Source organism: Cygnus atratus, chromosome 9 (genome assembly GCF_013377495.2).
Source record: "Cygnus atratus isolate AKBS03 ecotype Queensland, Australia chromosome 9, CAtr_DNAZoo_HiC_assembly, whole genome shotgun sequence".
Classification (NCBI taxonomy): Eukaryota; Metazoa; Chordata; class Aves; order Anseriformes; family Anatidae; genus Cygnus; species Cygnus atratus.
The window spans coordinates 16,398,633-16,421,994 of NC_066370.1; the positions used below are offsets into that span (position 1 = coordinate 16,398,633).

Genomic DNA, 23,362 nt, shown 5'->3' on the forward strand with positions numbered 1-23,362 from the left:
ACTTTGTGATGCTTTTTTTTTTTTTAGGAAGCGATTAATTTGCTTGAGCCAATGACAAATGATCCTGTGAACTATGTACGTCAAGGAGCTCTGATTGCATCTGCCCTTATCATGATCCAGCAGACTGAGATTACCTGCCCAAAGGTAATAGTGGCATACCTTGCATACCAGCTTGCTGGGTGGGAAACGTGATACCAAGTCATTAGGTCTCAGCACTGCATGTAAGTCTTGTCAAGAGAGTATGTGCCTCAGAGCAATAGCTGAATGCATAGCAGGAAACTCCTGCATGCATCAGAGCACGCACTTTGAATGGGGGAGTGATGCATGCTGATAGAAACATGCTTGGTAGATGACAGCATTTCAACTCGAGTTGTTACATGAACACATACTCTTTCTTAAAAGGTCTAAAACCATCTTGTACCGATACAAAGTGACTGGCTTCCACTAAAATATATTGAGGCCTCTGTACTTGTGATTTATGTGAGAACCGTTGTTTAGTAAAGAAGTTGTTTCTTGTGATACTAAACTTGATTTTTGATGTGGCCACCATACAGGGTAGCAGTAAAAAAACTATGCTTCCTTTGTAGCTCGATAAATGCTTTCCAGGTGAAGCAATTTCTGCTGTCAGATCCGTCTCAGTTGCTTTATAGCAAATAATTTTTTTTTAATGGAGTCTTTCTGCTCGGAAGGCAAAAAGAATTGCGTGTGCTGTGTTTAGCTTTTAAAAATAGATTGCTTTGTGAATATATGACAGATGATAATATGCAAACATTTGTACAGACTAAAAGTCTACATTAATAGAAGCTCTGAGGTTTCACATTTCATCTGCTCTGGTGAGTGCTGAGACAGAGTTGTAGCTGGTACTTTGCTATTGATCTGTCATATATGGGTTGCTTTTATCAACGTCACTTTAGAAACAACTATGATAAAAGCAGACACTTTTTTCTGCTCCGTTCGTATGGGGAGAAAGTGGGGGGTGTGTGTGACTTTTTCCAGTGGAAAGCTGTAATTGGGAAAGTCAGCAAAGACCATCTACAGATACAGGTGTTTGGGTATTTCCAAGCTGCAGAACATGAAGATTTGCTAGCAGATGGTTTGTTCCTTTAAATTATTAACCAAAATAGTCCATTTTCACTGAGTAGAATCTAGCATTAGTATTACTTGCATTATCAGAATTGTAGTTCAACTGAATAAAACAGTGGAGAACACTAGAAATCTGTAGGATCCCCTCATCTTCCAAGATATGAAATATATGTAACATGAAGCTGAGTGATTCTTTCTTCGGGAAGAGACTGCTTTTTGTTTTCATCATTTCTGCCTTAGTCTAGTACTTGGAATGCCAGCCCTAAGTATAGGAATCATAGAATCATTTAGTTTGGAAAAGACCTCTAATTACCGTCAAATCCAACCATCCACATCTCTACCAAGTCCAGCACTAAACCTCGTCCCTAAGCGCTACATCCACACTTTTCTTAAATACCTCCAGAGATGGTAATTCCACCACTTCTGTGGGCAGCCCGCTCCAATGCCTTATCACCTTTTCCTTGAAGAAATTCTTCCTGATATCCAATCTAAACCTCCCCTGAAAAAAACGGAGGCCATTTCCTCATGTCCTGTCACTTCTCACCTGAGAGGAGACCAGCACCATCCTTGCTGCAGCCTCCTTTCAGGTAGTTGTAAAAAGCAGTTAAGTCTCCTCTCAGCTTCTTCTCTAGACTAAACAACCCCAATTCTGTAAGATCAGGCTTAATCATTCTTCTGCACTCCTCTCTGATGTTGGGCAAATTGTATAGCTCCCCTGTGCCTCAGTTTGACACCTGAAATGAATAAGGATGATACTTTCTTCTGTGAAAGGACATTAAGAATAAATTCATTTTAGTTTGCGAAGCACACTAATCCTATTGGGATCACAATTGCGGGCTGGTCTGAACAAGTCAGACATCCAAGACTGTTACGGATTACTTGCTGAGTCTGTCTAATGAGTTTTCAGTCCTTATGAGATGATTGGTGAGAGTCTGTGTCTTAAAGAAAAGTACAGACAGAAGAAATGGCTAGCAAAAATACAGATTGTTTTAGGTGTGTAACAAGCCAGATCTCTTTCCCCAAAGAGTCCCGCTAACCTTGACTTGAGAGGTACGTGTAATAAGTAGGCTTCCTAAAGGGGTTGCAAATTGTGCTAGCAAATACAGGGTGAGATGTACAGTCTGGGGTTCGGTGGCTTGTTTAAAAGTGGGGATAGTTACTTAAAAAGCTTTATGCTAAGGCCCTGTTTGTAAGCTAGAATTTGAGCAGCGTTACACAATATAGATACAGAAAACAATTCATTACACAGTCATAGAAGTGCTGCAGATATTAAAAACACAAAACCAAAAACCCTAACGATTATAAATAAGGAATCCTGGAAATAATCTGAGGATTTAGGATCTCAACACAGAATCTATCAGTTTTTCTTCTTTTGAAGGAAGAAGGTTCTCCAAAAGTTAGCAGTAGCTATCATAGCTTCTTGCTCAGAAGTGAAAGGAATATTGTGAGGAATAGACTGCCAGTTAAGCTATTTATTATTCCCATTTCCATGGGAAACATTTTTGGAGCTCTCTGCCAGTCTAAAGAAAAAATATTCTCATGTGAAAGGATAGAGTTAAGATAACAAGACATTTTTGGATCACAGTGACATATTTTAATCCAATTAAACTCCTAAATCACATGATGATGCATTGTATACCAAGCATATAACCTGATGTATGTATTTGTACTGCTAGATAAGCAGCTAGTAGGATGAGCATGGTGGATTTTATGTCCCACAAGCTGTGTTTGTTGTCTTTGGGGGTTACCGAGAAGCGAAATTTTACATTTAAACACACTTCATATCATTGTCTCACTGCTGATAAATATTTTGAGATGCTTTGCATGCAAGAGAGTGATTTTATAAAGATTGTGGCATATAGTCTGGCAAGCTTCCTGTCATTACTTTTCAGTTTTGTGTTGTCTGTTTTTTGTGTTTTTGTAGACTTCTTGTGAGCTGTGTGCTTTGAGTTAGATGGACTTTAAATTCTGTGATAACTTGGGAAGAGAGTAGCAAATAGAGTAGTTGACTGCTTTATCCTTCTTTCCAAGAGATCTTATAAATTCTGTTTCAGGCATTTTTTTCTTTCCATCCTTCTGTTAACATTGTAATCTGAGGCATGGGGAATGACAGTGACATGTTTCTCAAGACGTTCTAGTAACAGGCTTTGCTCTTACTTTTCTGTTCATGTAGAGCACAGCAAATAAGCTGCCATACCTGCTCGTGGAATTAATTGCCTTGGTTTCCCCCACCCCATTCCATTGGAATCTAGTGCAGGACCATTAGTGGTTCTCCAAACACCAGCAGTCCTGCCTTAGGACTGGTTGGGTTGTAATTGCGAAGTACTTTTATTGCTTCTGCATTGATACCAGAAAGGAGACTTAAAAGAAAGGTGTTCTTTAAAAAACAAACAAACAAAAAACTAATATTGGAAAAAGACAACTTTAGATTTTCAAAAAAATATTGGAGTTTTGAAAGCTGAGTGTTGCAATGCTGAAATGCCAGTGATAAGTAGAGATTTGATAATCAAAGTATTTTTATTTAAAATAAATTTCTTTTGTTGTGATATAATGTAGGTGTATACCTTTGAATCACTTTTGCTTTCCACTTTTCTTTGTATTTGTCTTTGTGCTCACTCAGTTTAAACAGTTGAAGTAAGCGGTGTATTTTAATAAATGAAGAATGGAGGTCTCTAGAACTTGAAGTTGCTTAAGTGCTAAAAAGGGTGGCAACTCATGTATAAAACTGGCTTGGTCTCTTTGGTGTACAAACTCAGATTCCTCTGTGACCAGCCAGCATGGTTTTTCCTGACCTCTGCTGATACGTTTAAGAGCCATATTAGTGGAGGATATAGAACAACAAGTTGATTTTGTGAAATGGAATCCTAAATTATGGATATGATGAGATCACTGTAACAGAAATCAATGGCAACTTCGTTATGTTTTTGTGACCAGCAAGGCAATTAAGACAGCAATTTGTGAGACATGCTACATGTCTTAACATCTTGAATTGAATTTACTTTTGCTGTTTTTGCGTTAGGGTAGTCGTCTTTACAGACCGAGAAGATAATAAGCAAGTTCAAAGATTTTCTTCCCTTCTCCTTCCATCATGGCCTATTATCTTTTAGATGTGAGGAAGTCAGGACCTGATAGTTCTTTTTTTCTTCTTTTAAATGAAATGCTAGGTCTTGGTAGGATGCAAGACTGTTTTTTGCAGTGTTCTATTAGCACCTTAACTTTCCTTCACGTAAGCCTGTTACTGTTAGATGTTTCTGTATGCTGTGTGTTCTTACATGTAGGTAGAACAGCTTTGACTTTTGAAGACGGATAGAAAAAGCACACAAGCAGTTTGAATCTTGTTTTATTAAAACCAGATTCCTAAATAATCTTATTCTTAAGAATTTGCATTTGCAGTAAGCATCACACACGCTGGTTGTCACCGTTTCCTGTGGCTAACTGTTAATGAACAGAGGCCGTATTCTTGACGATCTCCTAGGCTTCGCATACATGATGTTGACTGGTAGAGAGAGAAGTGGTAAACAACCTATTAAATGATAAATAATACAAGCCCCTCGGGCTTGTGGTAGGAAATGGTGCTGTACCATTCTCATGTCTTAAAGCCTGTGTTTTCCTCTGTGTTTCCAAGGTTGCACATTTGGCTTCATTTGAAATCAGCGGCATGCAGTTTAGGCCAGCATTAATTATCAGAATGGTGTGTGTGTATTGTTAGGAAAGATGAAATGAGTCACTGCCCATGTTTTAGTGTTCCTCCTGGAAGTTGCCCAAATAAATTTCTTGATAACATTTACAACTTTATAGCATTCGGAAAAGTGCTCAAAGATTTTTGAGGGGGGAAACAGAGCTTGTGGGTTTCACAGCATATTAAACAAACCTATTTGGTAATTTGGGATGTGCTCATTGCCATGGTTTGAAGGAAAAACAAGAGCAGATTAAAGGGCTCTACTAGACAAACTCTGACAGGTTTTGTTTCAACAGCTTCAGAAGCTGTTGACATCCTGATCCATCCTGTAGGAGGCGGCTGCCACAACAGCAAAGGTAGAGCTTTTGTTTGAATCTGAGCTTTTGTTTGAATCTGTTTTACTTTCTCCAAAGGGATGGAGCAGTGGCTGTGTGAGGATGGTAATTTCTTGAACTGCTGCTGCTAGATCTGCCAAAGCAGGCTTTTCCCAGCTTCAGGGAAGGTTTTACAGCTGGGAGCTGATCTAGTTCAAAATGTCTATCGCTGTGAAGCATTTGCTTTATAGAAATAGCCTGGAAAACATGTAGGCTGATAATACATGTTTGACTGTTGAGTCAGTTCTTTGATCTAGGTTTGCCTGGTGCCTAAGGCCACGCTGGGTAGTCTCCTACCCTTTCATAGAGCATTTTTGCTGAAGTAAAACTTTGAATGGAAAAAACAGTTTTTCAGGTTTCAGCCAGGTTTCTGTCACTTGGTCTCTTGCAGTCATAGGTGTCCCGGTTAGCTTGCTGCTCTGCATAGTGTCCCAGTACCACGGCTAGTGGGTTCCTGGTGGGACATGGGACATCCTGGCGCCAGCATGTTTTGTTCATCTGCTTTGGATTCATATATGTGAGTAGGAGCTGTGAAAGCCGTGGATAGGATGCTTACAGAGACTGCCAGCCGTGACTGGGGGAAGGAAGTGAATGACTTCTGCTGCTAGCATGGGCTCGTGTTTGCCAAGTGAGGTGTTTCTGCCCTGCGCTCTGAGGTACTTCTCTGTCAGACTTCAGACGCCAGCATGAACTTTAGCAGACCTGCTGAATGTCTTCTCGCTTCGCCCAGGGTTTTGTTCTTTGAAGATTTGATTACTGTGTAAATTCCAGATTACAGTCCACTGAATGAGTGATTTTTTTTCAGAGCTTTGTAACATCCCTTTTTATAAATATTCCAAGCCTAGAAGCTGAGCCCAGAGTTACAGGAATGACATGCTCTAAACAGAGGCACTAGAATCCTACTGTTCAGCAAAACCAGACAAATAGTTTTACATGTTGCTTTGTGTCCATCCCAAATAATAACTGAAGGTCTTGGTTTAGCTGGCCTGCATGTGGTTGCCTTGCTCCAGGTTGCTGGAGATCAACGTCGTTCCAGGAGGAAGCAGGTGGTAGGACATGTTCTGCTTCAGAGGCTGTGAGTATGAATATTGAGGGAAATAACACTGTGAGTACAAACTGAGGTATTTTTCCAGTATACAAGAGGTCAGGCATAAGAAACAAACTATTTATATTAAATGTGTAAACCTCCGTGTAAGCTTTCCTAAATAAAAATCAGGAGAGCGTGAAAAAGCATAAATAGAGTGAAGCGGTGGTGGAGTTTCTTCAGTATATCCAGAAGAAACCCTGTTCTGTGTGTGCAGTATCATCCTGCCACCCCATCTGTGTATGTGTGGCTGCCCCAAAAATGTGCATTGCTCCTTTTCCTTAGCATTTATAAAGGCAAGGACTTTTAAGTCACCTCCATTTGGTGACCTTACCACCTAGTAATGAGAAACTTCCTAATGCAAAGGAGAACTGGCATCTAGGGAACTAATATTAATACGCAGATCGTTGGACTTAGACTGAGACATGGAAATAGCTGACATTTTTCCTGTCAGTTTTAGTAAATGCTGTACTGTTGTTCTGCTCAGCTTTGCTGAGGTGGCCGGCTGATGTGGTGCTTCGTGGTTGTGAGGCTGTCCATTTGTGGGAATCGAAGCAAGTAATTTTATTACAGCTGGTGTTCAGCAGGTCATGGCTTACACATATAAAAGTTCGTGTCCTTCACGTAAGCCAGAGACTGGTTTAAATTTCATCAGGTTAGATGTCATCAGTGCTAAAGATGTTGAGGTGACGAATAGTACAGCTGGGTTAGCTGCTGAAAGAGCAGAGGAAAAGGTAGTGACTGGAAAGTGGCTTTTCCTTTAGGGCTCCTGTGTTTTAAACGGTGTGGTGGATTGATGCCTGTTGTTTTTTTTAAACAAAACTGGTTTGCAGAAGGCATGCAGTCTTTATATGAGGTCCAATAAGTATGTAGGGCTATCACATGGTGTTGTGATTCTGGTATACAATGCTCATGTTGTTGGGAGAGGCAATTTGTCTTCTTCCACCCCAGATATTTAACATCATTTCTCAGATACTGTCTGGTGGGTGGGAACTGGCTGCAGTAGCACAGCTCTGGGGCTTGGGGCGTTCTGCACGTGAAGGGTTAGCAGCCAGAAGGGAACCTTTCAATATCTGGAGGCTGGCTGGCAACTTGAGGTAGAAGTTTGTCCTCTTGTCTGGCTGTAGCAGTAGGAAGAGGACTTGGGTGCAGTGATAAAATGGGCCGATAGTGGGGAGAAGCTTGTTGAAGACTTCTTGTGAGGAGACTTATTGAAAAGACCTCCTTCGCTTTTGAGTGTGTCAGGCGAAGGCTTAGTATGAAAACAACATTTTCCACAGATACCTGGATGAAAATTAATTTAGGGAAGAGGTACAGAAGTTTCTTCCAGACATTCAGTGGGTTGGATGCAGATTCTCAGCTTTTGACTGCATTGCAGGTTGGGATTTTCCGGTCAGCTTCTTCAGCTATAAAAATCACTTGAACTGTATTGTTGTTCCCCTGTATGTACTGAAAGATAGGCTATTAATTTTTGATAGAGCCTTAGGTATTTCTGGATGTGATACTGTTCTATCTTTACAACTCATAGTGAATCAGTGAAAGATGAAGCTGTTGGAAGCAATGATGATAATATAAGCAAAGGTTTAGCAATTTCCCTTATTAATGCGCACTTAAAACATTGTGGTAAATGTACCATGGCATGAACTGTTACATTATTAAATATTTTCATTAATGATTTTGACTTAAAAGGTATGAGTGCGGTAGCAAAATCTGCTGATGACGCACCATAGGAGCATTATCAATACAGCAGAACTATTATAGAGGAAAACCAGAATAGGTTTGAGGTTTTCAGCAGTAGGAATTGGAGGAAATTTAATAAAGTGCAGTGTCACGCACCTAAGAACATATAGTAGTTGTTGCCACAAACTCATCGGTTGGTCTGTTATTCCACTGATACTCCAGAGATTCTCAGGCTACTCACGTAAGGCCTGCAAGATGTGGTTTGGAAATGTATGTCTGTGCTGACTATTTAAAGTCGCTATATGGGTATCTTCAAGTGGGGAAAACCTCTGCAATTAATTATTAAACTTGTATCACCTGTGATTAAAACCACTGAAAAATTGAATGTCCTCCTAGGATGCAGAAATCCAGGATACTTCCCATAATGACAGAGTATTTGACTCGTGCAATTTTATAATCTCTTTTCTTTTTTCCCATCCAGGTCAGCCAGTTCAGACAGCTCTATTCCAAAGTGATCAATGATAAGCATGATGATGTTATGGCAAAGTTTGGAGCAATCCTGGCACAAGGCATTTTGGATGCAGGTAATTCCTCAAATATCTAAAGCAGTCAAAATTTCTTACACTTGCTTGACTACAGAATGCTTCTGATAGCTGTAATAAGAAATTTCATTTGGGAGATGAAGTGCTGGCTTTATGCCTGTCATGTAATAGCAGTAAGAAATCTCTGATTTCAAGTAATTTTATTTAATTAAAGAAATAAACCCCGCTTTATAGTTCCAGCTTGTATCAGTGTGCTTCAGTTAAAATAAACCAGTCTTGTCATTGGAGTTGGTCATTTGTCCAGAAGTCTGCACAAATACGATTTTTTTGCTCTGTTTTGTTGTCCTGAATGGTGATTTATAGCATTTTAGATTTCTTCTTTATTTTTCTAAGGTCCAGAAATTTGGACACCTTGTGGTATCCTGTCTTCTTATTTTGAAATTTCTGTCAAAATCTGAAATGACCAGCTAAAAAAAAAAAGGCATTAAATATGTTTTTAATAACTAAGTTTTTCTTCTTCCTTGATTATTAGGAGTGTTACATAATGAGGGAAGCAAATTTAACTGTATTAGTGTTACTTCAGAAGAACCAGTTAGTCACACGGAGTCACACTACCTTTTTCTAGCGTAGCGAACATTTCATGAATGTTAATGACTAACGTTGAGCCAGGGGTAGGATCCTGTGAAGGGTGTAAGCATTTCACAAGGGCTGAATTGCAGGGCCTATTAAGGAAGGTTTCTGTAAGCAAAGAGGGCAGACAATGTTTTGTTTTGAATTTTTCCTTCTGCTGGAGTTAAGACATGTAAAGTGCTGTGTGTCAATAGTACCTCCTTTCCAAGTTTCCAGTGCTGTCCCATGCATCCAAACAGTTTGTCCCAACTGGCCTCTCGTGCCGTGAGCTTCTCTGGGCATAGAGTTCCTTGTCCTTATTCCTCGTGGTAGGTAGAAACAATCTGCTTTTCCCAGTACTCTCGAGATCAAGGTTAATCCTGAAGTCACATCAGCAAAGGAGTCTAATATATTTGTCTCAGTGACATGGCTTACGCACAGCACAATGAGCCAAGCCTTGTTGTTACAGTGTCTGTATCAAATCACTACATTTTCAACCCATGTGGTTGGGAGATTAAAATGTAGGGCTGCCTTTGCCTGTCTGCGTGGAAGCGTGCTTCCAGAGCTCTATTCCTGGTGGGCATATGGCAGTCAGGCTGCTCCATGCTCTTTGACCAGGGCTAGCCAGAGAAGGAAGCAACAAGAATCACCAACAGGAATCACCTTCTCCTCCTTTGTCTTTAGCCTTGTGTCCCAGGTACCTCTCCCAGAGCTCGGGCTTACCAGTACTCTTGGCACAAGAATGTTCCAATAATTTTTGTCATTCGCATACTCGTAATATGTTGCTGGGAAGCTGTTTCAGCTGGCTCAGAAGGATTTTTCTCTCGGCTGTACAAACCTGTTTTAAATTCCTACCTCTAAGATTAAAACATAACAATGCAGCTAAAACCTTATTTGTTTCATGTGTCTCTCATGTATTGTACAGTGATTTGGGAACCATAAATACCCAGTTTTAGTAAACTACATGTGAATTTGTGCCAACATCTTGGCTCTTTATTTCTTGCTGTGCTGCTGGGGAAAGGCTGTGACCTACCCTTTCTTAACCTGTTGCCATTTACATTAGAGCCTCTTAAAATAAAAGTCTTTTTTATCTCTCCCATACAACTATAAGTGCTTATCTGAAACAATGAGCTATAGAATTTAATTATCACTGCCAGGAAAAAAAGGTTCTTCGTGTCATCTGCCATAGCTAGGTCTATTGAGTTTGGTGGGTTTTTTTCGTGGGGGAAGTAGAAAAGTATAATTCTCTTCCAATGACAGGCTTTGATTAAAAGTGCAAGATTTCCGGTGGGCAACTGGGAAATGATGCATTGGAGGTGGATTTTGTGCTCAGAGAATGAAGCAGTCGTCAGACTGCTGGTTTCATGGAAGGAGAGGAGGGTACCTTGGGAGCACTGAAGTGGATAAGAAAAATTTCGTCATTGTCTAATTGTTAGGCCCAAGCAGCTACTTTTTTACTTAAATTAAAATAAGAAAAGCGTAGACACTCTAAATTTAGATATTTTTTTTCCCCCAAACATCTGAACTTTTATAATGCTCCCCTTCATGTACAGACATGCTCTCTTGTTCCAGGCTGATGACTCCCTTTCTGTTCTTTGCAAAATGAATATGCCTTATTTTCTGGAATGTGTCTGTAAATGTGAGCTATAAAAGGGATGTGGTGATTTAGTTAGGCATCAGCATTTGCCCTACTTGAAAACTATTTTGCCCTCTGGGCTCTAGGTATCTTCTCTGATTCTTAATGCAACATTTCTCAATCGATGAGAAAAAAGGGAGCGATAGTCAGCATGTAAATATTTATGTATTACATCTGGAAAATCCTCCTCTCTGCATTTAGGAAAAGTCTGGGTGGGGTTAGCTATGCGGTGGGTTTGGGACAGACTGTAGCCTTGGGCAGTGCAGGCTGAACTGAAGCAGCTGTTGACAGCGTGAAGGTGAATGTACCGGATTCTCCACAGTTTTGGAGTCAACTGTAGTGAGTGATGGAAAAGGAAATCTTTCAAATTACAGAGTAAGGGGTTTCCCACGTTGCTTTCCCTCCAAATATGTGTCTCATGTGATATGTTGTATTTTGGCTCTTAAAGACTTTAGTACAATAAACAAACTTTGGTGTGCATGGTCTGCCCTTACACATGTTGAATTCAGTGTTAGTGTTTCCCACCTTTCCCCTGGTTGTTCCTGCTTACAGGCTTTTAATGTGAAGTCGGGCATAACTGGCAGGTAAGGAAGAAAAAACATTGCATTAGATGAGGGCTACAGAGTGGCTCATTGCCAATGCTGGCACATGCTGAAAGCCCCTCTGCTAGGGTTTGGTCAGATGATGGATTTTGACCTTTCTGTGCTGCCACTAGCAGCTCAGGTCACCTTCATTCATTATGTACATGGAGCAACTTGTAAGTCTCTCCTGATACAGAAGGAAGTGATATGATATTGTGCGAAAGTAGGATGCAGCCTAGGCCAAGGTTGGAAACTGATTTCCTAGGTCCATGAAGCATGTGATGAGTGCTGTGCTAGTGTGCTGCCCTGAGTTATGCTTCCAGAGTATTACTAGCAAGGTGTGTGCGCTATCAGAAAACTTGTCAAAAGACCTAAGTTTGTAGAATTGAGTGATGGATGTTACAAAAGCGCCACCATAATTACAGGCTATGAATGAGTTCATCAATGTATATAGATCATCAGCATCTGCTTGTTGCGCTCCCTCTCCTTGTTAACGTTAAGTTTGAGCCAGCAAATCCTCGTAGCCTTCAGAACAGCCCCTTTAATTCTGGCAAACCTTGTCACAACAGCAACGTGAGCTCTGGGAGCTGGCTGTTACAGTACCAGCCCAGAGCCCTGAAAATCTCATGTTTCGTTGGTTGGGTTTTGAGGTAATCATGTCACAGCTTACATTCATCTGGCTAAAGATCTGGAACGTGTTCCTTTCCGGGTTGTCAGGGCTGCTGCTTAATCGTGAAGATATATCACAGTTGTGCAATATCAGCTCCCTCCACCTTTCCTGCTCCACGCAAAACCCTGGGAATGAGGGTGGGCTGTCCGTGGACGTAAAACAGCAGAGAGCAGCAGCATGACAGCATCTTTGGACTACGAAATCTCTTACTCATCCAGGAAATTCCAGAGATTGGATAATAAAATTCTGAAGGTTAAAAATAAATTTGGAAAATAAAATTCCAAAAGTTTGATAAAGTATAGCTAAGCTGCTTGTGCAACGTTTGCTGGGCTGCTTTACCCAGAATATCTGCGGATTACTGACCTGACCCTTATATAGCGATGCGATGAAGAAAAGTTCGGAGTAAAGATTGAGGAGAAGACCAGACATTCAAATGTGCAATGTTTGGTATGTTTAAGGATAGCACAAGACCTCAGGCACTCCCTTGTTAATGCTATTGCAAATTCAAATGCAAGTATGAGAGCGGTACCAGAGGGAATTAATGAGAAGCACGTTGGACCTGGCAGTGGGAAAAGCAGAGATCACATCGTTGCCTCTCTTCAAAAAGGCATCTGGAAGGAGTTCTCTAGTCAAACAGCAGAAGTATTGCTGCCACAAAAGGAATGGCAGGGAGATAGTATGTATGTGGAGTACACTATAGGAGGACATCAAAATCCTCCTCCTTCCACTGCCTTTCCTGGGACTAGCTCTGATGAGTGCCTAAAATGAGATTACTGCTTCGTTCAGGGCTTTCATGAGTTGTGGGAGCAAAAATAACGTTTGATTTCTTTAAAACACAGACAACTCAATTGCTGCCTGGCCCCGCTACAGATAGCTGCTTATGCATGGCAGAGGAGTGCTCCTCCAGTTTGGGATTTGCAGCTCTGAAGCGCCCTGAGTTTGGACGGAGTGGGTGTTTGTATTTTAACCAAGTTAACCTCCCTGCACCTGGTCACGTCAGCGGTAATGGAGTTGCCTGGTGCCCTCTTCAACTCAATTCACTGTGTTCATCAGAAGGCTGAAGATCAGATTAACACTTTCTCGTTCTGTCTGCAAGCCCAATCTTTCAATTTGGTTTCTGGCTGGATGTTTCTGCACTACATCAACATATGGAGTTGTTTTGGTCTCTGCTTTGCAAGTACAAACCTAAGACTTGGGTTGTCTGGCAGAGATTTAATTTTGTTGCAAAGACTGCAGGAGCTTGTCTCTTTGCTGCATAGATTGATCACCTCCAGAAGCAACTTCTGAAGTTGCTGCTGTTTACATTTTTTTCTTCTGAGATGGTGTAGGATAAAAATGCAGGCGTATTTCTTCTGAATAATAGGCAGTTCAGCGAGGCAGACAGAGAGAAACGCTTATGTATAAGTGCTTTATGTGCACTGCTTTCTTTGTGATTCTTGCCTTGTGGCTCATTGATAGGCTATGTTTTGAAATTGGTTATAGCTAAGGTCTGCCTATTTGTTCCATCTCTCTCTGCCTTCTGATCTGTACTTCTGTGTTAACTGTCTCCTGGCAAAATGAGCACGGAAGGGCTGTATTCATTGATTGCGTATGGGTAACATCTAGCAGATGTATAGGGCTAGACAGAGGTTGTTCACTGCTCACGAGTTTCACTGTGAAAGGTGAGAACAGAGGAGAAAGCTGACAGCATTGTGGTCTGGCTTGTGCTTGTATCCCCCTTCACAGCATCTGTTTTAAAGATGCATCACTCAGGAATCCTTGTGGAGTACCCAGGAATTCATTAATTCATTTGTGATGTCATTTGTGATTCCTTGCAGGGGGCCATAACGTAACTATTTCGCTGCAGTCAAGGACAGGACATACTCACATGCCTTCCGTGGTGGGAGTTCTGGTCTTCACCCAGTTCTGGTTCTGGTTCCCCCTGTCTCACTTCTTATCACTGGCTTTCACCCCAACCTGTGTCATTGGCCTTAACAAGGATCTTAAGGTACGTAATGAGTGGAGGAAAAAAGGCATTGATAGCTGCTTGGGAGACTTGAGTGGCCCCGGAGAGACATGCCTGCTTGCATTTGTTGGTTTTATTTGGGTGCTTCCAGCTTGTATGCACCAGAAATGGTGCTAACTGGAAGAAGTCTGAAAAGCAGGCTTTAATTGCAGGGCTGGTAGAGGACTAGGGACAAGAGAGATGTGAAGAGTAAACTTTGTCTCCTTTACTTCAAAGTAACTTAGGAAGAATGGAATTCTATTAAGTATGTGTGGGCAGAGACCACCCTGCTATCACTCCGGAAGATCAAAATTACTTAAAAAAAAAATAAATAAATAAATACACATTCTTAAGCCACCCTCAAATGAATCATGTAATACTCTCCCCTAGGAGAGCTAGCAGTGGGTAAAGGGAATTTGTTTCAATTCCTGAGGGAGTAAACATTAAACCACTGTCCTGGGTACTGCACTTGTCTTGCACTTTTGTTCTTCCAGCCGATCAGTTGTGGTATGGCCACATAGCTGTATACCATGCTGGGTCTCCTGTGCTGAAGAGCTGAGCTAGTAACTTCCACAGAAAAGCTTCTGAATACGCATCCCCCTCCTGTCACTGCTGCAGGGTCATTCTGTGATGCACAGAGCATGTATAGGGCTGTGCTGGTCTTCCAGAAGCCCTCTGTGGGATGGAGCCAGCTTGCAGGATTGCAGACCCTAGACCAACAGCTTATGGCTGTAGGGTGCGCTTCTCCACCTGTCTTGGGTTTAGCATTGAGTCAGTCTATACACAGCTCAAAATTCTTGCTCTGTTTGAAGAAAGGCTTGCATTAAAATGCCATTTTCCACCCCCCTCTCTGTCCTGAGTACGTCAAACAAATTGCATTGCAGCTTTGTCAGTGCACCTCCCCAGAGGTGATAGGCTCAGCACCTTTTTGACTGCTTGGCTGCACTGCCATTTTATCTCCTCTCCCCATCCCTTAGAGTTTCCAGCGAGCCCAAATGGCTGTGGGTAAGATTCTCATATAACTTGGCCTGAATACTCAAGCCAGCTGGGGGCTGGATGTATGTTGTGGGCGGCACCACACCCACCTTGCTTCCTCGGAGCAGTCCCTGGTCTTTTTTGCTCCATGACGTGTTGTGAAGGAAGAGATAGGAGAAATTAATTCAGCCAAAGAATTCGGATGGGCTGTCAAAAGGTGCTTTCTGGCCTTGCTTATGTAGACAAGCGTAAGACAATATGTGAAATTGGTTACCCACCCCCAAAACGGACTGTCCTTTTGCAAGAGGTGAACGTCAGGCAGCGCTTGGTTGGCCTAGCGTGCATTGACAGATCTCCACTTAGATCTTAAACCAATTTTGTGTTAATAAGAGCAGGCACAGCAACAACATTAAAACCACAAAAGCATTGAAACAATGAAAACAAAGCATGGTGTGAATAGCATGGAGTGTATGGAGAAGGCTAGGAGAGCTTGCCAGAGTCAGATTATAGAATAATTAAATAACATTGTTCTAGTTGAACCGTTGCCACTGATAACAGTTTCTCTGCTTCCGGAGGGGGAGAAGGGGAAGCTTGTATTCTTTAGAGGATCTGTGTTTGTCTCTGCTGGAAGGAAAATGAAGCTAAAGTAATTATTCTGCTGTGGACTTTTTCCTCTGCTTTTCTTGTCTCTAACCATTTTTTTTTAACTGTTTATCTTAGATGCCAAAAGTCCAATACAAGTCCAACTGTAAGCCGTCCACATTTGCCTACCCCCCACCCCTGGAGGTTCCAAAGGAGAAGGAGAAAGAAAAGGTATTTGGGCCAGCTTTCCATGTTGTAAAGACCAGCCCCTTCTCCCTCCTAGTATAAACATTGACTTTGGTGGCACTAACAGGGTGTTTGAAGAACAGGAGAAAAATTGGCAGGCCCTGTTGTCTCTGAAGGAGAATTCTAACTATTTTTTCCTGCTGAGCCTGGGACTGTTGCTGATCATGGCACAGAGCTGCTGTGCTACTGAGTCACTGGAACTTCCCTTATCTCCAGTGATCAAGCAGAAGCACTGATTAAAACTTTTTTTTCCATGCCTTACTGACTTAAGTGTGTGTCATCTGTGTGCAGCACCTAGAACAACAGCGTCCTTGTCTGTGGCTTGGGCTCCAAAGTGCTGCTGCAGTACAAACGCTGAGAATATTAGGTTGGACAGATCTTAAATAGTTCCATATGGAAGGACAGAACTGTACCTGGTCTCAGGGTAGTGGGACCGTGTGCTAGAATGTGAGTTATCAGGCCCATGGATTGCAAAAAGGTAAGCGTGGAACGGAGAACACACAGGTGCAGAAAGGGAACAGATGAAATCAGATGACTAGCAGACAACAGTGGAAGTGATTTGTCTCCTGGCATAAGATGGTAAAAGCTGCTGAGCAGACCACAGCAGCAGGCAAAGCAGCCCGTAGGGAGCAATTGCAGCAGTGGAGACCTGAGGCATGTCATGCTGATGAATGGCGTTGTGTGAAAATTGTAAAACATTTTATCAGAATTGAATGATGGGCAGGAAATCAGTGCCACCAAGGAACCCAGAAATGAACTCTTACAAAAGGCAAAGTTTACTGCTCATAGCTGCATTCTCGCCTTTGGAATGGGATCTGAATTGGATAAATCTGTTTTTGTTTTAGACTTCCCTGGCCAAAATTAAAACATGCCACGAGGCCGCATTCAGCCTAGAAAGCCTCACCAGGAACGTGACAAGCACAGTTGCTCCCTGTTCCTCTGAGGAAGTTACTGTCTTGTAGAGGCAGCTGCTGTGGATAGAGAGAGATGTGCTTGCGGGAAGGGGGGAGACATGCTGAATTCTTGTAGTGAGCGTTGCTTCTGGGTACTTTGTGGCTCAGGAGTGCCAAAGCTCCATGTGGTCTTCTTCATAGGGTATTTTGTGCATCTGTTTCTTTAGGTCAGTGAAAGAGAGCTGTCGGATTAGGAGAGTGGAACAGCTTTTCAGGTCATTCTGAAGAGAATCTATAGACATTTTTCTTTACCATAGAAACTCTAGTAACAGATTATTTCCAATAACAAAATTTCCATTCTTTGCTCTGTTAAAAAAAATCTCATGTAGAGACCCAAACAGTAATTATTAATCTCTGAATTAGGAAATTCTTCCTTCTGTGTGACTGTACCCAGTCTGTATTCATGGCATCTTTTGTCCCATCTGTACTGTTTATTTGCTTTGGTGGTGGTGTATTTGTCTGTTAAACAGAGCAGTGCACAGGCAGAGGAATTGATCTCGTTGACAGCTGCACTGAGAACTAACCCAACACTGGTTTCCTTTTGTTCCCCTGCTTGGGGAGCTGAAGCACAGTGTAGTGTTGCAGTCATACTGAATGCTTGCCTCCTCTGACATATCCAGGTTTCCACTGCTGTGCTGTCCATCACTGCGAAAGCCAAGAAGAAGGAAAAGGAGAAGGAGAAAGAGAAGAAGGAAGAGGAAAAGATGGAAGTGGTGGGTGTAAACATTGAAACTTAAATGTCCTCTTCCCCCAGCCTTATAAATGTGGAAGGTGTGTCTTGAAAGCTGGCACCCACTTAACACTGTACCCAACACAGTGACCCAGATAATGAATTCTCGGTGGCTGCTGTAATTTGGAAAATACATGGCAGCTAAAATTCTTGATGTACTTTGACAAAGGACCCTTCCTTTTGTGCTCACATAACAGATGCAAATATGCCAAGAGTAACTGTAAGCTGAAAATGCGTTATGCCTATCAGCTCAGTAGAAACTTTTCTAATTCCAGTTTAGCATCTCTGTGAGTAAAGCAACATGGTCAGGGAGTTTTAAGAAGAAACACACAAATGGTATGCGAAGGAAGTGTGTCATAAGATCAAAGGTGTATGTGTACAATAACTATGTGGACCCACTTAAGTATTGGCCATGTTGTAGGCACCGAACTTTCTGCAGTTGGTTCAGAAAATGAATCATCTTGGGTGCAAGGTAGAATCTCTGGGGTTTTTTTGTTCCTTTTTCAGTGTTTCCTTGTCATCAAACACTGCCTTTTCTTTGAATTATTCTTGCAGCACTATTGACTAAGCAAAATGTGCTGAACGGATGAATGTTTCTTCCAAAATCTTTACAACCTACAGTTAAGTAAAGGTGTCGAGAGGAAGCAGTGTATTGGAATGGATTCATGTGTTGGGCTAAGGGATTCACATGTTGTGTCTGTGTACGCTCTAGCTGTGTGAAAAGTTTTCTTGGCTGAATCAAGCAGAAGAACGAGGATAGCAAAAAGGGAGCTTGCTGCCACCTGCTGTGTTTGAGTTCAGTGTTTTGCTATTGTCCAAATGTCTTAGAGGTATAATTGCTTTCCTGTTTTTCTCATATGCCTATTCAGTGACTGGTAAGCCGTAGCTTCCAAGTGATCTGCACAGCAGCAAACAGTCGCTGGGACAGAGATATTCCTGTCTGCTGTTATGGGACATGCCATGCATTTGGTGGTGTTCCTGATTGTTTCTTATTGGTTGTTTCCATCTTTTCTGCAGTTTTTTTTGCAACACGCAGATGTCTCTGAGCAAGAGGGAAAATCTGATCCACGTTCTTCTTAAGTGTATAAATGATGCTGTGTTTTTTTTTTCCTTCCGAGCTTTTGCCTCCAGCTGCTGAGTCAGTGGTAAAGGAGCATCTAACTGCAATTCCCTAGGGAGTCGCTGGAGTTGAGTCATTTTGGTTGAGCTGCTGTCGCTACCGGTAGTGTGAAATGCTAGTGATGGTTTTATAGCAGCGAAAAGACAAGGGTGGTTTGGGGCAATTTTTATGTGCTTAGTAATGATATTAAAGATTTTTAAGATGTGAATAGAAGTGGAGAGTGAGTTTAAGAGGAAGTATTAGAAAGGGAAGCCAGAGGTAAAACCATTCTACTACCACGTCTTCTTGAATTTGCTTTGACCTGCAGTCAAGCGTGAGGCATTGCCTTTGTGAGAGTACTTAGATGCACGCTGACATTGCCGATGCCAGCTCATAGCTACATCGTAGCTTGTTCCTCAGCTGGTGAATGGCTTCTCACCATGCTCTGGAATTGCTCCCTGTGTGAAGAGTAATTATGAAAGGGTTAGAGACTACCATTAAAACAATGTTGATTTCCTCTTCCCCTCTCCACAGGATGATACTGAAAAGAAGGATGAAAAAGAAAAGAAGAAAGAACCCGAACCCAACTTCCAGCTTCTGGATAACCCAGCAAGGGTCATGCCTGCTCAGCTCAAAGTTCTCACTATGACAGAGAGCTGTCGGTATCAGCCTTTCAAACCAGTAAGTGTCACATTACTAGTTTGTGTGCTTGACTGAGCATTCCCTGTGCTGGGCTTATGTATAAGGACCGTGAAGCTCTATGTGTACATGAGAATGCCACTCGCATGTATTGCATCACTCTAATTTGTTTCAGAGACTTGCAACTTCACTGTTGTCATATTTACTTCTTAATATCCCTCTCCTCAAATGATCGTGTGCAGTTCTAGCTGGGGGAAAACCAGAGCTGCCACAACCTTTTTCACCATGTTGATGCTGCTTTATCTTTTTCTTCTACGTACGACACATGCTGTAACCTGGAAACCAGTTAGACGCTCTGTGTTAATGACACTGCTGGGGACGTAGAGACTGAGACATGGTATTTCCAACGAGCTGAAAAGTTGAACAGGCTCATTGTCAAAGCAGTAAAATAAATACATGGTGACGATCACCCGTCATGTGCTGGGGCATTATTATTCTGCAGTGGGGGTTACTTATGTAGTCGTGAGTTTTTTCATTAAACAGATTTCTTATTTGGTTGCACCTGACTTTAGAGAAGTGCGCTCATCTCCTGTTAACACAGACAGAGAAGAGACTGCATGTGACTGTCAAATGGAGAACAAAGACCTTTTAGCATTAGCCCAGGGGATAACTAACTTTTCTGTGAGATGCTCCAATATATTGCAAATACAATTTTTTTTCCTGGTCTCTAAATCTCCTGAATCAAATTCTTCTGGCTTTTATTTTTGTCCTAAAAATAATGCCCTCCACATCCCTCTCTTGCAATATTGTGCATGGGAAAAACGTGTTCAGAAAGGGTTTTTTTTGTTTTGTTTTGTGTTTTTTTAACTGGGAAAATAGTTGTTTTCAGTAAGTGGATTTCCTGGAATTCCATCAGCACATTGGAATCCTCTTTGCATCATCCCCGTTTGAGACATCTCTTTTAGCAAATCTATATAAGGATCTTTCAGTTCCTAACCTCTAAAAAGAAGAGGTGGCCCAACTGGTATTTGGTTTGGAAAGATCTGCTATGCAGTCCAGTAAGTGTCCACTCACGCAGCCGAAACATGGCTATTTGAAACTGCTTGCTGCTTGTTTCGCTTTCAAAAGAAGCAGAGCCCTAGTACAGAGCTGTTTAGTGAAGGGAGTACAGTTTCCTCCCTTAACTCTTCCCAAAAAATTGGTTTTGAAGAGAACAGAACAGTGCACTTTTTTGCTGGAAGTAGGGTGTGTAACCAAGGAGAGTCTTGAAATGGAGCTGTTTTGGAGCTTTGCTCTACTTTGGGAAATGCCGGAATAAAAGGCCTCTTTGAGATGCTTGTTTATAGCCTGGAGTCCTGGTGTGGTCAACAGTGATCCCAGCCAGGCATGGCACAGCGCTGCCTCTTCGCACCTCATGTTTCACTCCTTGAGACGCAGGGATTTACTTTAGCCTGCCAGGATGTTTGGTTGTGACCTTTGTAATTAATTCCACTTCGTTTTACGAGGTTCTGTTAATAGGATTCCTCAGTCGGTGGAAGCTGGTGATCAGATTAGTCTGTGCTTCAGAGAGCCTCCTGGGAGGTGGCTACGGAGAGAAGCTTCACTAGGCTTTTTTGCCCTGAAAGGATGAGCCTTACAAAGCTATTATAGTTCAATTAGTTTTTATGTGGAAAGTGCCAGACTGGGACTGGGGTAAAGCTGTGAATCCAGATGCCATTTTCTATCAAACTGAGGCTTAGATAATCGTAACGTAAAAAGTAGTCTGGATAGGCTCCGTCTGCTCCATCCCCTTATGAGGCAGGGATCCATGTGGGCGTCAGATGCTTTGCTTTCTGAAACTTTCCCTTTTTCTGGGAAAGTCATACCTTTGGCATCGAGCCAGTCAGCAGAGAATCAGCAGATACGGTGCTGTTCCTGGCATGAAATGTTGGTGTGAAGGCCACCGTTGAGGAATCTTCGCTGTGACTCCTTCATCCACGAGCAGTCAGGAGAAAGGAACTGCTTTTGGTTTCTTTTCCTAGATAGCACTGAATAATCCTTGAAGGGCTTTGCGTACTCCTTTCTCCTTGCAGAGGCATGCACGTGAATGGCCGGTGCCTCCACTAAGACTTTCAGAAGTCTGTGAGCATTTGGCCCAGATACTCAGTGAGCTTGTAATGCAGGGTGCAAACAAATAAGGAAGTGTAAATTACGATTACCATTGAATTACCATTTGTCCTACTTGTCGTGCACCTGATTTTGTCCCTGCCAGCACAGGGTTTCAGTTTGATGTAATTTGTGGCTACATACTAAAGGCCCTTTTCTCCCTTTGGTGTGAGTTGAGCATTCGTTCCTGCTTATGAGGAACCTGAGGTGTCTAGGATAACATCGTGGCCATAAGCACTCCACCACAAGGCAGCAAGCTGCTTCTAACGCTCACTGCACTTGTCTTGCAGCTTTCCATCGGGGGCATCATCATTCTGAAGGACACCAGTGAGGATATGGAGGAGCTGGTTGAACCTGTGGCAGCTCACGGTCCGAAGATAGAGGAAGAGGAGCAGGAACCTGAACCACCAGAGCCCTTCGAGTACATTGACGATTAAGACCTGAGGTACAATCTAGTGTGCAGTCACCTTTATTAATCCCAGTGAAACAAAAGCCTCTTTGGATCAACTGAAGATGTTAACAGCATCTGGTGCTCTTGTTTTAGCTCTTTGCTTCTGCATCAGATTCAGAAATATGTGCTCTGTACTGATTTCGAAGAGTTGGGTAGCAGTAGAAGGGGAAGCCCTTGGTTCTGGATGAGACCTGACCCAGTCATACTGGATCTAGTCTCTAATCGCACAGGCTTGGCTACTTTTGAATAGAACCCTGCTGGGCAGAGTTAGAGCAGTGTATGGGGTCACAGGCAACAGCTGAGCTGGGAATAATCAGCTCATGAAAGATGGTCCCAGAGGAGCAAGTGGTTTATGTAAGAAAGCTGTCATCTACTTGACCTCAGTGTGGCAGGATTGGTCAAAAAAGAACTACTCTGCTCTCTTGGGTTGCCTCGTATTCCCAGCAGTTCTTAGCAGAATTTAGAGACGATTCAGTCATGGGCTCTATGTAGGGCTCAGAGAACATTACAAGGCTCTTTGTAGAACTGTTCCAGGCAACGAGTAGTGCAGTTCTCAGGTTCCTTGGTTAACGTGCCTGAACTGATGTGCAAGTTTCTCACTGAGAGGCAGAAATCCAGTTGCTTTATTTCCAAATATGGGCTGGCATGTCCCAGTGCTCCCAAGAGCAAAGATTATGCACTTGAATTGGTGGATGGGCAGGAAAACAAACTCCCTGCTAAAAACTGTAAATGTTGCGTCAGTGGCAGGCTTGGGTGAATGTGTGGGGCCAACCACAAGAAGCCTTAGTTAAATATGTTTGCTTTTCTGGTCTCTCTCTCCCCCTCCTCCAGGATAATGTCCTCTAAAGAAGACACTATGCTTGATATCGGAAAGACAGACATGAAGACCTTCCTATCGAGATCTGCTGTTCAGTGCATGCAGCCCCAATCTGTGCTGAGCTAAAGCTGATAGTCCGTGTTTTATGGTTGAAGAACAGATATATGCTATTTAGTGTACTCTTTCACAAAACCTTGTTTTCAAATAAATATATTAAAAATTCTTGACGGAAAACTTGATGCTTGGGGGGAAAAGAGGGAAGCCTAGCAATGTCCTCTTCTATTCATCCCAGACCTTAGAAATTAGACCCAAGTCATGCATATTCTTCCAGCAGAGCTCAACTGACTCTATTCCTCTGTAGAGTACTTAGGATCTGTGAATATCTCTGCTTTCCGGAGCACTTAGGCTGACCTAAGCTAGTTTATAGGCACTAACTACAGTCTGACCCAGCCACAGAACTGATGCTACAGAGACAGCAGCTCTCTACCTGCCACCATCTGTCTAGGTAAGGTCTGCTTCGAAATTACCTCTGTGATGCTGACTTTACACTGATCTTCCTCCTTGCTCATCCTCGTATTCCTGTGTCAGCGTGGGGCTGACAGAAGGGCTGTGGATGTTAGTGGTGGAGAAATGGAGGCATGTTTCTCTTTGTTTCACAGAATCCCTTTTTTGTGGACTTTAACCAAATATGAGCATAGTAGCTGATGCTAGCAGGCAGCTAGAAATACATTACAGACCTAGATGGGGTGAATCCAGACGTGCAAGCATCATTAGCCAAGGGTGAATTTGCAGTCGGGGGTATG

At 42.3% G+C, this 23,362-nt stretch overlaps 1 protein-coding gene across 1 annotated transcript in view; it reads left to right on the forward strand.

Annotated features, from left to right (window-relative positions):
* The window catches only part of PSMD1 (proteasome 26S subunit, non-ATPase 1), a 71,788-nt gene extending 49,007 nt beyond the window's left edge, over nt 1-22,781 (forward strand). The window contains exons 18-25 of the mRNA XM_035544836.2: nt 28-144; nt 8,382-8,484; nt 13,756-13,925; nt 15,618-15,710; nt 17,299-17,391; nt 19,042-19,188; nt 21,582-21,736; nt 22,574-22,781. Of these exons, the coding sequence (XP_035400729.1) occupies nt 28-144; nt 8,382-8,484; nt 13,756-13,925; nt 15,618-15,710; nt 17,299-17,391; nt 19,042-19,188; nt 21,582-21,728 (870 nt within the window). The 3' untranslated portion in view covers nt 21,729-21,736; nt 22,574-22,781. The remainder of the gene's footprint in view (nt 1-27; nt 145-8,381; nt 8,485-13,755; nt 13,926-15,617; nt 15,711-17,298; nt 17,392-19,041; nt 19,189-21,581; nt 21,737-22,573) is intronic.
* Nucleotides 22,782-23,362: the final 581 nt, after the last annotated feature.